The following is a 14,209-nucleotide window of genomic DNA, read 5'->3' on the forward strand; positions in this document are numbered from 1 at the left end:
TGCCTACTTGTAGAGTTAAATGTTTAACTCTACTGAAATGCAGTTTGTTTTGCTCAGCTATGCTGATAATTTCTGTTTAGCCCTTAGCCCCAAGTCAAAGTGTTTCCGTGGTGCTGTGACCTGAGATCTTAAATGTGGTTTTAGGAAAGTCACATCTTAAGGCCAATCTTTACACAGGCACTGTGCTCTTAGAGCTGCAGAGAGAAGGTTGAGGGGGGATTTGGAGCTGACAAGCTCTTTCCCCTGACATTTTGTCCCTCGAGACATTTGCTCAGTGCTGATTTTGATGGCCTTCACACCAACCCACAGTGCCCCTTTGCCAACCTTAACTCTGTGCAGATTAGTACAGAGGGGGAGAGAAAAGAGCAAGGGAGGTGAGGTGCTATCAGTGTAGGTGCTTGCAGAAATGGGAGTGACCTCACAGATTGAAGGGGAGGAGCCTTGGTTCCTACATGTAGGGATTTTCCCTATGACGAAAAACCTCAAGTTAAGTCTGGGGGATTCCCCAGTCTGCCTTCAGAAATATCACTCTAAAAGCAGTCTCAGCTTCACTCTGCTCTCTCAGTCCATCCTGCAGAGAGGCACTGCTGCTGCTCTGTGATCTGAAGCAGTAAAAGCCATGTCCTTGGGAATCTACGCTCTGTTCATCATCCTGTGCAATGGTAAGTGGGCAGCTCTGCAGTTTTCCTCCTGGTCTTTCTTGTGTGTTCTGTGGGGATACATTTTGGGAGGGCAGGAAGGATTGTGTAAGCAATCTCTTTTAAAAGTGATGTGTACCTGTGCCTTGCAGTTTGGTGCTTGATCCGTGGGAGCTCTGTGATGATCCCAGATGTTGCTGTGAGGTGTGCTGAGGAAGCGGTACTGCCCTGTAAAGCTCTTCAGGACTCCTCAATCTCCTACCAGACAGCATCTTGGTATAAAGTAAGAAAAAAACCCAAGTTACTTGAGTAGTCTGCTTTGCTTCCCTACCTGATACTGGCTTATCTTGTATGAAATGGGTAATTTTCTGCAGAAGAATCCTCCCATTAGTGCAGCAGAGGGAAGGCAGCACTGCAAACCTTTGAGCTGACCATGGGGAACAGACCTTTTCCATTTCCAGGCTATCTGAGCATGATTCCCTGAATTACTCTCGGCTTGCCTTTCTATCTAATTATTGCTGGCTTCTGTGTATCAAAATTTAGGTGATGCCCTATGTACAACCTGCCAAATACTACTCCAAAGAGAACTCTTTCAAGATTTTCTTCAGAGCAAAAAACAAATGGTATTTAAGCCTTGCAACGTCAATGATATTGCTCTTGCTTAATCCCCTCCAAATAGGAGATGACTATTTTTTTTTTTAATAGAAGAACTAAAAAAGTACTCGCTGTTCTTTAGGAAGATTTGGCTTAGTGGTGTGGGCATAAGGGCTGGGTGTGAACAGAAGCTAGATGGTGAACTCCTCCATTCCCCACTCCCAGCCATACACTCCTGCTGCTTATAATGGACCACTCCTGGTGGTCCTCTTGTTACCTGTTAAGTCAATTCTCTGTTGCTTGTTAAAGTAGTGGGAAATCAATCTGTGAATAAAGATTTTGTGGCTGACAGAGCTGAATTACTTTCCCATGTGATGGTAGAGCAATGCAAGGGAAGAGGAAAAAACCATAGTTTTGGGTGTTGAAAACCGTTAATTTATCTCCGCCAGAACCTAAAGCCACAGCCTTGGCTTCTCAGCAGCTGGGTCAGATACAGCTTTAAACTAATTTCCTACAGTAAACCAACAGACAGTGTTTGTTATTAGATACAGTTTCTGAGGTTGAAACTTGTAATGCATCTGAGTTTCATTGCTGGTACAACAGTGAGCATCTGCCTACAGACCAGATGACAACTGCACCTCAAAAGACCTGTTTTTAATATCTGACTGCCAACCCACCAAGTGCAGCATCTTTTTCCAAACTGTTGAACTAAGTACAGGTGGTAGACAGAGAGGAGAGAATAATGCTTTTAGTTGAACTTTACTATGGGATATGGAATATGAGTCAGCTTATTATTTTTTTGTTTTCTGCCTCAAAAGCTGGATAAGGATCTATATTTCCCATCCAGATATGTGCTAATACTGAAGGCTCCCTTTATCCCACAGTGTCCAGGAAGGGCAGGAAGCTCATGGAAGCCAAACCATGCTGTCTTGTTTACCTAAAGGAGTTGAGCAGAAGTGGTAGGGGTGGGGGAGGAATAAACAGAGAGGCTGACTAGATGCCAGAAAAGTCTCCCCCATAGCATGTTGACCTGTTGGAAGTCAACAACAACAAAAACTGGCTGAAGTGTGAGGATCTTCCAGAAGCATGTGCTTCCCCCAGTTCAGTGGGAGCTGGGAGGGCCAAGCAGCAAAGAGCAGCCAAAAGCCATTCCCTGATGAAGAAGTATAAGCCTATAAACCCAGTTCTGTGTTGCCTTGTAGCTCTTTGCTCTTTGTTCTACCTGGGCACAGAATGATTGCACACACACAGGAGGGTGATATTTGATGATGCCTTCTGTGGAGGCCCTCTCTGGTGCTGCTTCCCCTTGCAGCAGGCATGCTGTGACAGTCTAGACTGTCACTTCATGTCCCCTGCCCTGCCCCAGAATCCCTGCTCCCTCCACAGTCTCCTTGCTCTTCCTGCTTCAACTGCTTTGCTCAGGAAAAAATTGGTTTGGTCAAGCATGACAGAACCTCGCACTTATTTTCTCTGCTGGCACAAGAAGTAACAAAATTCTTGCTATTGTCAGCTGTTGCCACAGTCCTCAGGGACTGATGGCACCAACCATGGTACTGCAGCCTCCTGTTTTCTTGTCCCATGAGAGAGGTGGGAAGTGGGGGCAGGCAGGAGGTGACGCCAGCCCAAGCCACAGCTGCAGCCATATTAGGAAAATCAGAGTACCAAATCTAAAAAACCTGGCTGTCCATGGGGAAAAGCAATCTAGGCTCAGTGTTTACTGCTGAACAACCAATACTTCCATTTGTGGGGCTAGCTAAATAAGCAACAGCTTGAAGATCTTTCTCCTCCCCTCCCTACACTGTGACTCTATGCTGCTGTCCCCACTCACTGCAAAGGAGGGCGAGGGAATGGTGGGGTGTGCTACCATTCCCTCACCCAACACAGGTAATTACTCTGTTATTTAAAAACAACTACTGAAGGATTAATCAATAAACACCACATATAACCCCAAAGGACCAATTAAAAGGCAATTGCAACAAATTGTATGAAATTTCAGGCTGTAAAGTTCAAGCAGCTGTTAGGCAAAATCTTTTGTATGAGGTCACTTTGAACTGTGAAGTAAATGCAAGCAATTAACCTTTGCTTCTGTTGCTTAAAAAAAAAAAAAAATGATGGTGGCAATGTTACCGTGCTGCTGGTGCAGCTGTTTGCACAGGGTGAATGTTCTGTGAGCAAACCCCTCCTTCCCACTGGCACCTCTGTGTGCTCAGGCCAATTAAGGCCAGTTTGTTACAATCTGCTAAAAAAAAAAAAAAAAAAGGTTGTTATTCAAAAGTATTTGCTTTATAGAGAAGTAATTGTCTAAGGGAGTTAATATTCTGATGTCAAAATCCAACTAGTGTAATAAAGGTTAGCATTCAATTCCTTTGCTTTTGCTAATGTCTCATACTGCAAAAAAAAAGCATGGATGTGTTTGACCTGCTGTGCATCCAGGATCATTGGAGCTGATTATTCTCATGCAGGAAATCACCTGTGTAAGTAGCTCTGTGCAGAATCAGGACCACAGTCAGTCAGACAAAATGATTTTTACTTAAAAATATATGAAGTAAGCTGCCTGAACACTGGGGAGAAGGTAGAGCACCAAATCCTCTTCCAGATTGGTGCAGCTCTCATTCCATTCATTATGAGGCCATGGAAAAGAATTCATAATGATGGTAGTCTAAAAGTGTGGTATGTTTTTAGGACTGCTGGGCAGCCTGCATGCCATAAACCCATATATGAGCAAGGTGGAGGTTTGCCAGCTGAGAACTGAAAAGTAGGTCTTTTTTTGCCTAAGCACCCAGGCACTGGGAATTGTCTGTGAAAATGCTGGTTTGAATCTCTACAGCCCACCTAGGAGACAGGAATCTGGGTAATGAAACTTTACTTATCTTTCTGCCTCGTAGGGCTGTTGAAAACTGAAGAGTTTCTCTTTGTGCAGTACATTGAAAATGAGAATCACTTCATAAACCCCCATAATTATCACTTTATATCCAGTTTGAAAATCAAGTTTAAACACACATAAATGAAGTCCCAGTGGATATTACACTATTTTCTTTATGTGATAGCCAGAAGAGTCTTAATCTAAAACAAATCTTGAGGAAAAGGGAAGAAGGCTGTGCTTCAGTGGAGGGAAATCTGTTAACTTTATAGCACTTCCTTGAAAAATATAAAATTGTGGCAGAATAAGAGGGCGAAGTCATATTAAAAAATAAGAATAAACATTTTAGACATGTAATATTGACTACACCTTCCTTCAAAGGAAACTACTTTTGCTAAAAGTGCATAGCTTTAATATATTTTCATAAGTAAATATTTGCTAAATTACTTCAGATGAATTTCTAACCAATGCAAAGAAATGCAGTCCAATGCTCCTCAGACATCTACTCATCCCCAGGTAACTGCATCACATTGATGATTTAGACAGGAAAGGAGCAGTGGAAATGATTTCATGACCAAAACAATTCTTTTGCCTGACATGAGCTAGGGCTGGATGCCCTTAGCTAAAAAAAATCAAACCAAGCCAAACCAACCAAACAATAAAGACTCTGTGTGAGTCAGGGGACTTTTCCAGCTGGCTCATGTGTCACACGTAGTTCCTTCACTGTTGTTTTGGGGTTGGGTTTTGGGTTTTCTTTCCTCATCTCTCCCTACCCCACACCTCCTCCCCCTTTTTGCACCACACTCCAAGTTCACTCACATGTGCCCACAATTTATGTCTGTTATTTTCAAATTTAAGTTTGGTATCTCTACATGACACTGTATAGGAACCATATGGATGCACCTTTAGTACTAATCGAATGTGGAAGCGTTTTTGTGCTGAAAAATGCACCTATTAAGCAGTTTCAGCTCAGTTGTGTTTCATTATATGTTGGCTATTGGGCATTGCCAAAATGCTATATATTTTGCTTCAGGAAATAAATTCCTTCTGGCTGTATGTAGGTTTTTAGCTCTCTATAACAGTCAGAAATTTCAACTTGGCCATTGTACCTGGTATTATTTTAAACAAAACCATTTTTACAATTATCTCACCCTCACCAGAAAATAATCTGATGTTAATATGTTCCACCTTTAAACTGACATGAGTTTTGGACCTCAACCATTTTTGCTGAAATAAAAATTTTCTTTTATGGGAAAACTGGTTTATATTGGCATTTTGATTTACCTGAAAGACAGTGTACCACCTTAGTGTGGGAAAATTTTGATGAGAAAAGGTATTTAATGAGAGCATGAGTTAATGTGAGAACTGCTCACTCTCACCTGTTCATGATAAAATTAAATATTAATTGATTAATTGGGTGTGAGCACTACAGCATGGGTGAATTACCTTTAAATTTACTACCATGTAATGTTATAGCAGCTTTCAAAACCACAGGTAAAATTTAGCCAGCTAGAACTGAGCAAAGTGTTCCTCCTCCTTCTTCCACCTTGTTTTTAGTTCTCTGAAAAAGAAATATTTGCTAAAGAGCACTCAAATTTTGGGGACCTAATGATTCTACCTATGTCTTGTAATTCATCCAGTCAGAGAACAGAAATATATCCGTTCAGTGGTATTTTCAATCAAACATATCCCATTTTAATATCCACTGTATCACCACCAGTGTTCTTATCAAAAAGCTCCAGGCTAGGAGAAACTTCATAGGAATCAGTCAATTGACTAGAGAATATATGTGGGAAAATCACAACCTCTTTAGACCATGTGTTTCCAAGATTTTGGGAACTAGAATAACTTTCAATTAAACACACTAAAAACTGACGACTAGAGCTGGCTCCTCAAGGCTGTGTCCAGTTTAGTCCTGAATATCTCAAAGGATGGAGATTCCACACCCTCTCTGGGCAGGCCATTCCAGTGTTCAACCACCCCTACAGTAAAAAAGGGCTTTTTTCTGCTTTCTTTTGACTGAATTTCAGTCCCTGCCCATTGTCTCCTTTCTTGCCTCTGAAGGCCACTGAGAAGAGTGCAGCTTCAGTTTCTCTATCCCCCTGTTAATCAGGTTGAATCAATACTAATAAGATGATCCTGAGCCTGGTCTCCTCCAGGCTAAGTTGTCTCTTCCACCTTCTGCTCATATCAGGGGCTCCAAGATATTATTCATCTTTGTGGCCCTTCACTGGACTCCCTCCATGTCTGCCTTGCCCTGGGAACCCAGCACTGAAGCCAGGACTCCAGGGTGTGTCTCAGCAGGGACTAAACAGAGGGGAACAATCACCTCACTGCAGCATCTGCTGAAGATGTTCTGCCAGGTGATTTCTGAAAGTCTGCCACAGACATTGCTGAAGGACAATGTATATGTGTCATTAAACATTAACTCACATTTCTTCTGTTTTAAAATTTTCCTAATGGGTAGTTTTATGCAGATAAGCAGAATTATGTTGCCAGCAAGTCCCTGTTCCCCAGCAAAATTCTGGGGGAATTAACTCCCAGCAGACATGGTAAGAAGGCCCTTTCTATGAAAATAGATTTAGTATAATTTTCTACCTGTCCCCACACAAGTCATGATTTGCCTTTTCAATTTTGGTCAAGCCAGTAGCAGCAAACATGGGAGGAGGAACAGACCTCTTTCCTTTTCTCCTCCATTTGGATGTGGGGAGCAGGGGAAGCTGGAATGCTGCAGTTTCCTCAGCAGTGAGGTTGGAAAGGAAACCAAAGTGAAACGTGGGAAGAAAATATTTTTTTCACTGATTAAAGAAGAGGATGATCCCTGCACAAGTGGATTGCTGTCTCTGGCAGCACTTGCTTTGATCCCTCTAAGCTTGTGTGGAATTAATTAGGTAAAACCCTCAGCATTTACCTTGGGCTGTGCTATCACCTGGAGGACACTTGGCATGAATTAGGGCTGGTTTATCACAGAAGCCTGAGCTGCAAAATGATCTGTCCAGTGAGAGAGACTGCCAAGTAATTCACAGGAGGTGGCAAGCAAAGTGGCATTTTTGTAATTCTAATTAGGTTTGGGGTGGGAAAGAGGTTATCTTGAATAGAGCAAGGGGCAGAATGATGACCTTACTGAACATCTCATGGGCTTCCTTTTACACAGCTGGGATATGAGGATGCACTCTGCAGATTTGATCAGATGTCTTCTCTCTAAGTAGAGAATTTAAAAAGGGAGGGGGGTAGTTTGTTTTGTTTTTTTTTGGGTTTTTTTTTTTTTTTTTTTTTTTTTTAATAAGATAACAGGAGATAAGATTGCTGTGGAAAAAGGCTTGATTCAGGCGTCAGAGAAAATGTTTCTGTGACCTCTGAGTAAGGGTGGATGCACTGCCTGCAGAGGCTGGAAAAATGCCACCAGATGTCTCTGCAGCCTAAAAAATGTTGGAATGCTGCTGGGCACACAGCACCCCTGCAGACTGCCTTGCCTGCCCTTGCCCTTCAGCAGTGAGGAGATTTAATGGAGGAAGAAAGGCGTGCAAGCCCCGAATTAAACCCGCACAAATGACCCCCCCCCCTCCTCCTCCCCAAACGGGAGGTTCACAGCCCCCATCCAGGTCACCGGTGGTTTCTCTGCAAGTGAGGGAGCCAGATTAGCCCACAAAGTAACTTTTTCTTCTTGTTTTGGGGAAAAGCATGCTGTTAGAGCAGTTTCATGATGCTGCTTTGTCTTACACAGAGCATGTCTAAGGCAAAATTGTGGCAGTCTTGTCTGCAGGGTGACCATCACCGTTCTTGCAACAGCAACCAAGCACCTTAAAAAGCTTTGGAGGCAATAATCAATCCTATCCCTCACTGCTCCCATGAAATAGGGAAGTTAAATCATTTACCCAAAATCTCACTTGGAATAAGTGCATGGTCAGGCATGGGATGCATGGACTTAATTGAGTTCTCCCTTATAAAAGCAGTGCTGATTGCAGTTGCATACAGAAAGATCAAAGTGTTTTCTCATTCCCAGATCTTAGCCACAAGAATCACACCACCATTTACCACCCAAGACAGCAATTATTTATGCTCCCAGTAAATGAAAGGAAGAAACAAAACCAAAAATTCCTAAACAAATCTAATTTTTTGTCTGTGGCTCAGACCTCCTATCTGCAATTTAGGGCAATGTGAAAGGGCAGCCAGGCTGGTTCCTTTTATTGCCCTGTGGGCAGTTTTAAATTTCACTGAGGAAAGGGGTGGTAAGGGAAGGGAGAGTGGCAAAAATTAGATCTGAGGGAGGTCAACTATATCCACTTAACTGCTATTGACCTACATGTAACCAGAGCTGAGCCTAGCCTGGGTATTGGAATTCCTCTGGCCACATCTCTGACAATGTGCAAGGCCTGAAAATACCTAAGTCCCTGTAGCACAGTGAAGTCCCTACAGCCTGAAACCACCATACATACTCCTTGTCTTGTAGCTGCTTGGAGCTGAGTGTAATAAGAAAGAGAAGCTGGGGTAAATTTACTGGGGGATTAAGGGAAAGATTCTTCCCTCTTTCTGGGTAAAGTGTGGAAAGCCCCAGGAAATAACTGTTGTGTTTCAGTGGATGCACTAAAAAACCCAAAACCTTTCTGAGAAAGAATCTTTACAATTAAGGAAATCTTGTGCTTAGTCTCATTCCTCAGTTCCTGAAAAGTTCCCCAAACTGCAGTTTGTTTTATGCCATTTTAGGCTGCAAAAACAGCAGTGTGTAAGGGAGCATCAGACCCATACTTCTCTCCAGACTGTCGAGTGTGCTTTCCCCCTGCAAACACATGAAAGGGAAACCAGATACTCCCAGTCTCAGCATGGGAAAGTTGTGTTAATTTTAATAACTTACAGTGTAACTGGTATACCCCGGTGCAGTAGCTGTGCTGATAGAAAATAAGCACCAACATATGACCCAAAAATGTGTCTATTAAAATAAAATAATAATAATAAAAAGCCTTGGCTTACATTAGTTATACATTTGGCTGAAATGCTGAGCCTTGGACTTATGAGCTGGCTCTGGCTCTGCTGGTCCACAGAAAGATTGAATTCCTTACTTGGGAAACCTTTATGGAAGTCATGCTGCCTCGAATCCCAGGGTGCAACTTCGATGAATAAGAATGGACACAGGCTAATTCAAACCCTTCTTCCATCTTTCAAATCAACTTAGTGATTTCTCTCTTCTTTGTGCTTCCCAGCCAATTGTCATTTTCAGTGCATCCTATCGCCCCGCAGTACGAGCTGTTCTGGGAATACACTTCACTCCTCCCGCAGCCTCTCAGCAATGCCAAGGAATGTAACTCTTCTGGTTACAATTAAGAAATTCAACATACAAATGCTCCCCAAGTGCACCAGAACCTGCTTGTGACCTTCACGCAACTGAATCTGAACGAGCTCAAACGATTCTTTGGTTCCAGTCATGAGTGGAAGGGAGGGAAGTGGAGTGGGGGGAAACTTCCATTCCTCCAGAGAGGCAGCGTGGTTTCAGGGGTCAGCTACATAGAAACTGGCACAGGAAAGTGCAGTTTCCAGGGCTGCATTCCCACAGGGAACCCTGGGCTGCAGAGTGGCTGGGAGGATGCCAGCCTGTGCTTGGCAGAGCTCTCCTGCACACTTGCTGGGTGAGCAGGTATAATTGTCACCACTGCATGGCAGAATTGCCTCCCTGTCTGCTGCCATGCTCTCCTGGGCACCTCTGGTCCCCAGAGCCACCACTAGGCACCTGGGTAGGGCTGCCCCTTGCTGCCTCTGCTCCATCCCCATGGATTGTCTCTGTCTGAGCTCTTCTGGGGCCTCTGCTACCCCTGCCTTCTGTCATGTTGCTGTCCAGGTGAGGCAGCTTAAGATGTTATCACAGAATACTTCTATAATTTCTATTTATAGATAAAGCCTATTTAAGCAAAGTGCCATATACTTTTAGATTGCAAGTATGAACACATTAAATGGATTTGAGATTGTGCTCCCCCCCACTTCTCTTCAGCCTCTGCATTTTCAGCCACAAGCTGGCTTTAACATTTTCTTTACCCTAAAACTGAGGATGACACTGTTGCCCAAAAAGAGAAATGTATTTGTGTTTTCCAGATGTCTGGAGACAGCGAAGGAATGGCATGGGAAGTCCTTGATGTGGAATTTGATTATCCACGAGAAGCTGGGGGATCCTTGGAGCTCTCCAATGACACCTCCCTTTCCCTGAGGATCAAAAATGCAACCAGCAGAAACAGTGGGACATACAAGTGCACTTTGGGGGGGCAGAACGGAGAACACAATCTGAGCAGCATAGTCACGTTAAAAGTAACAGGTACAGTGGAGAGCTTTGACTGTCCCATGCTCTGCATGGTATGTCAGGAAGGTAACAGTTTTAGAATATTGTACAAACACCACAGCAATGTAACACCTTGCTTTACATTTTAGGCTGCCCTGGAATAGAAGAGGACAAACTAAAAAAATACAAAGGCGAGCTCTTCATGCTGACTTGCCTTGGGATTTTTTACTTGCTGCTCATCTTCTTTACTTGTGTAAGTAATTCCATTTCTCATAAGCCAAGCAACAATGCCAACCAAAATATCCCCACTCATTTTCTCTGTTAGCACTGCTTTAACGCGGATGGTCTGAAGTTGGTATCTGTACTTAAATTATGAATAAACTCAGGTACACGAAGATGGAGTTCCAAAGAGAGAAAACTGTGCCCTGATCTAACTCTGATCTAATTCAAACTATCAGTTATTTTCCTGCCCTCTCACTCTTCATTTCTGCTTCCAATTACTCTGTGTAAACTACCCACCAGTTTAAGGGCACAGTAACACATCTTCTAGTTTAGTACTTGGGAACAGCATTTGTCCAAGATGGAGCCCTTCCCCACCTATGGATTTGCTTTGTGAAGGCATGATGGACATGTCCAAGTCTACCTGCTTTTTGCCTCAGTTTTCACATCTGTAAATTGGTGACAACCCCATTTCAGACAAGCGTTTTTGAGAAGTCACATCTTTCTTGTTAAACAGGCATTTTAAAATACATGGAGAAAAACCTCATTGGGGAGTTGGTCCATACCTTTACTGCTGGCTGGTAGCTGTGGGAAAGGAAGGGAGAGGAGGTCCCTGGGAAGCTCACTCCACAGAAGAAAAGCAATGCTTTGGGTGCAGTGGCAGTGAAGTCATCCCTTCATGCACCTCCTGCCTCAGAGGCAGAACTAATCTGGGGTGCCAGTACAGTGCAGCACTGGCTGCATTTGTAATAAAAACCAAATAAAAATCAGCCCCAGCATTTTGGGAGGTCAGATTTAAATTTTGCTGCCTGTTTCATGTTTGCCTTCTTGTTTTGCTCCTCGGCAGATGAATCATAACTGTTGATCAGAGTGTATCTAATTAGCTGCGCTAAATGTAGCTTTCCATGTATCTTCAGGGAGCAATTAAATTTATGCCTGTCTCTTTTTTAGATTGACAATTCTGCCAGTAATTTGTGCCATTCAGACTAAAGTTTGATGAGATAAGTCTTGTAGGAATTTGTTAGGCTGGAAGTATGAAAGCAAGGATATCACTCAGAAGAGACAGACGCCCCATGTTCTTCTCAGTGTCCTGAAAGAATTTCAGATCTCTACAGAAATCTCTCCTCCCCTTACATAAAAAAAGTCCCATTTTTAGTGGTGCAGTTATAAAAAGCAGAGCTGTGTAGTGAGGATAATCGCTCTGATGGAATTTTGTGTATCTTACTTTTGGGTGAGGCCCTGTCTCAGGTATCAACCTAGCTTTCATCAAAATTTTATATTGACCTGATCTCACAAGTGAGGTTCGTTATTTAAAATGCCTGTTAAGTTTTTACAGGTTTCCTTGTCCTCTTCTGTAGTGAAGATTGTGCCTTATCTTCACTAAACTCAACAGCCACATTCACTTTAGAACTGGTTGGCAGGACTGGAGCTTTACTTTGACAACTTGATGAAAATATTTCAGGCACTGGCTTGCATTGAAGGCAAGTGGAAGCACCCTTACAATAGCTTGGTGCAAGGCCCGTTGAGATAAAAATGTGAATCAAATATAAATTTCCTTTTTTGACTGAGACTTTTGTCCCATAAAGTTAATTGGTTTTAGCAAGAAGCAGCAGCTTTTATTGGTAGTGGGTGTTTCCAGTGACAAACAAATGGGAAAGGTGTAATGAGCTGTAGTTAGCAAAGACAAAAAGGAAACTCTTCAAAAGTTGCTTTTTTCAAAAAATTGCCTTTCATAGGAATTCTCAGTTTTAAGCTTTCCTTTGTGTTTTCTCTTTTAGACATGCCTAAGAAAAGAGAGTATGTCTCCCAGTTATCAAAAACCCAGAGCAGATATGAAGCACATGCTCACCCTCATCAACGTACACGAAATAACAACTTTCCAGCATTTAAACAGTGACAGCACTTGCAAAAATGAGCTTACTTCAAGTTCTGTCTGAATTGATGTTGATGGCACTGTGGACTCATCAGTAAACACAAGCTGCGTGGCTGAGTGGTATGGAGAGGAAATAAATGCTAGCACATGGTCTCTTCAGAACAGCCTGAAAGTACAGGTGACCTGCTTGTGCTGGACAAGCCCTTGGCAAGCCCTGTTAGGCACTATGATAACTTTTGAGAGTTAGTCAGCTAAGAAATACCTTTACAGCTACACAACATGTCACACTGCTGTTATGAGGTTGGTATCAAATCACTCTGCTGTGAAGCCCTCTTTTTCTAAGCACGAATATGCTTCTAACATGAGGACTGAGTTACAGGGAGGCCATGGCTGTGCAAAGCCAGCAGATGAAGCTCTTCAGTGGACTGCTCCCACCTTTCCAAAGCAAACACAGCAAGTGCTGTGGTATGAAAAAATGAGTGTACATGGCTGTCTCTGCTCTGAGCCTGATCCTGGATGGAGTTCATTTACTGCAAATGAGATGTAACTCTTCATGTGATATTCAAGTAGGCTGAAAAGGTAACTTCATGCTCTTGCACTGGATGGATCAAAGCAACATCCACTCTTAAACCTTAGAGTGACAGGCTGAGAAGGAAGAAAACTTTCTAAAAGTCTTTCTGCACTGAATGAACTTTTTATCTCAGCAGGAGAAATAAGGATGTATTTTCCAGATTAATCTATAGGAAGCTTCAATGTGATTGTTAATATTAAATAAGAATGAAGAAGACTGATTTTAAGGACATGGAAAGATGACTTATGTGGTGTACAAAACATGGAGCCAAATGTATGCAGCACTTGTGTCAGTCAAGTTACACGAGTGAGGACCAAAGCCATGGCTTGGAAGAAATCAACCAGCCATGTCTCTGGGATGTACTAAGTTAGCTATGAAATACAGGAATGGAAGATGGGACATACAAGCTTTTGGTGTTGGCAGTGTATGTATGCGAAAAATGGACATGAGAAAAGCTGAACTCAAGCACAAAATAAAGGGGAGAGATTTGTCCTTTTGAACCAAAGTGCAAGTGATCCTAAGCTCTGAATACAAGGAACCCCCTTCTATTGGATTGCTAGTGCAGAAGGTGAAGGAAGAGAAGTCTAAAGTGACTGTGGTTGGTTATGCCATAATGTCAGAATTTGAGCCCAAACATCAGAACTTGCATACCCTGAAGAACACAATCTTAAGAAAATACTTCAAGAACTGACCAGCAACATTAGAATTTTTAATGCAGTTTGGAATTCCAGGCTGTTGACAAAAAGATCTTTCTGTAATCCTTTGACTAATTTTGAAGTGTTGATGGGAAGAAAGCTGTACATCACTCAGCACTGGCTCTGTGAGCAGGGTAGTTGTCTGCATTTCTGGAGTCCAAGAGGCTCCTGACCAGAATGACTTTAGTCACAAGGGATATGCAAATTGCTTAGAACACAGTAAAGTAATGCCACATTGCTGGTTTTTTTTTTTTTTTTTTTTTTTTTTTTTTTTTTATCTTCTGTAATTTTCACATTTAAATGTGTGTAGGATACTTGAAATAAAAATTCAGAGATAACCTACCATTTCATTTTGTGTGCCACATATGGCAAATAAACCCAGAAACACTCCGTATCAATTGCATTTTATTTTACAACTAGCATAATTGCATCAAATAAGGTAGAAATGTAATTCAGCCTCTTCTTCAGGAAAAAGCATGTATGTGTGTATAACTGAT

The 14,209-nt window shown here is 42.4% G+C and overlaps 1 protein-coding gene across 1 annotated transcript; it reads left to right on the forward strand.

Annotated features, from left to right (window-relative positions):
* The first annotated feature begins 481 nt into the window (after positions 1 to 481).
* CD83 (CD83 molecule) lies at positions 482 to 13,965 on the forward strand. The gene is made up of 5 exons (XM_079301351.1): positions 482 to 662; positions 791 to 921; positions 10,174 to 10,390; positions 10,504 to 10,607; positions 12,352 to 13,965. The coding sequence occupies exons 1-5, from the start codon at positions 620 to 622 to the stop codon at positions 12,508 to 12,510; spliced, it is 654 nt and encodes a 217-aa protein (XP_079157477.1). The 5' UTR covers positions 482 to 619; the 3' UTR covers positions 12,511 to 13,965.
* Positions 13,966 to 14,209: the final 244 nt, after the last annotated feature.

The sequence above is a fragment of the Erithacus rubecula genome, assembly GCF_903797595.1.
Source record: "Erithacus rubecula genome assembly, chromosome: 3".
Lineage (NCBI taxonomy): Eukaryota > Metazoa > Chordata > Aves > Passeriformes > Muscicapidae > Erithacus > Erithacus rubecula.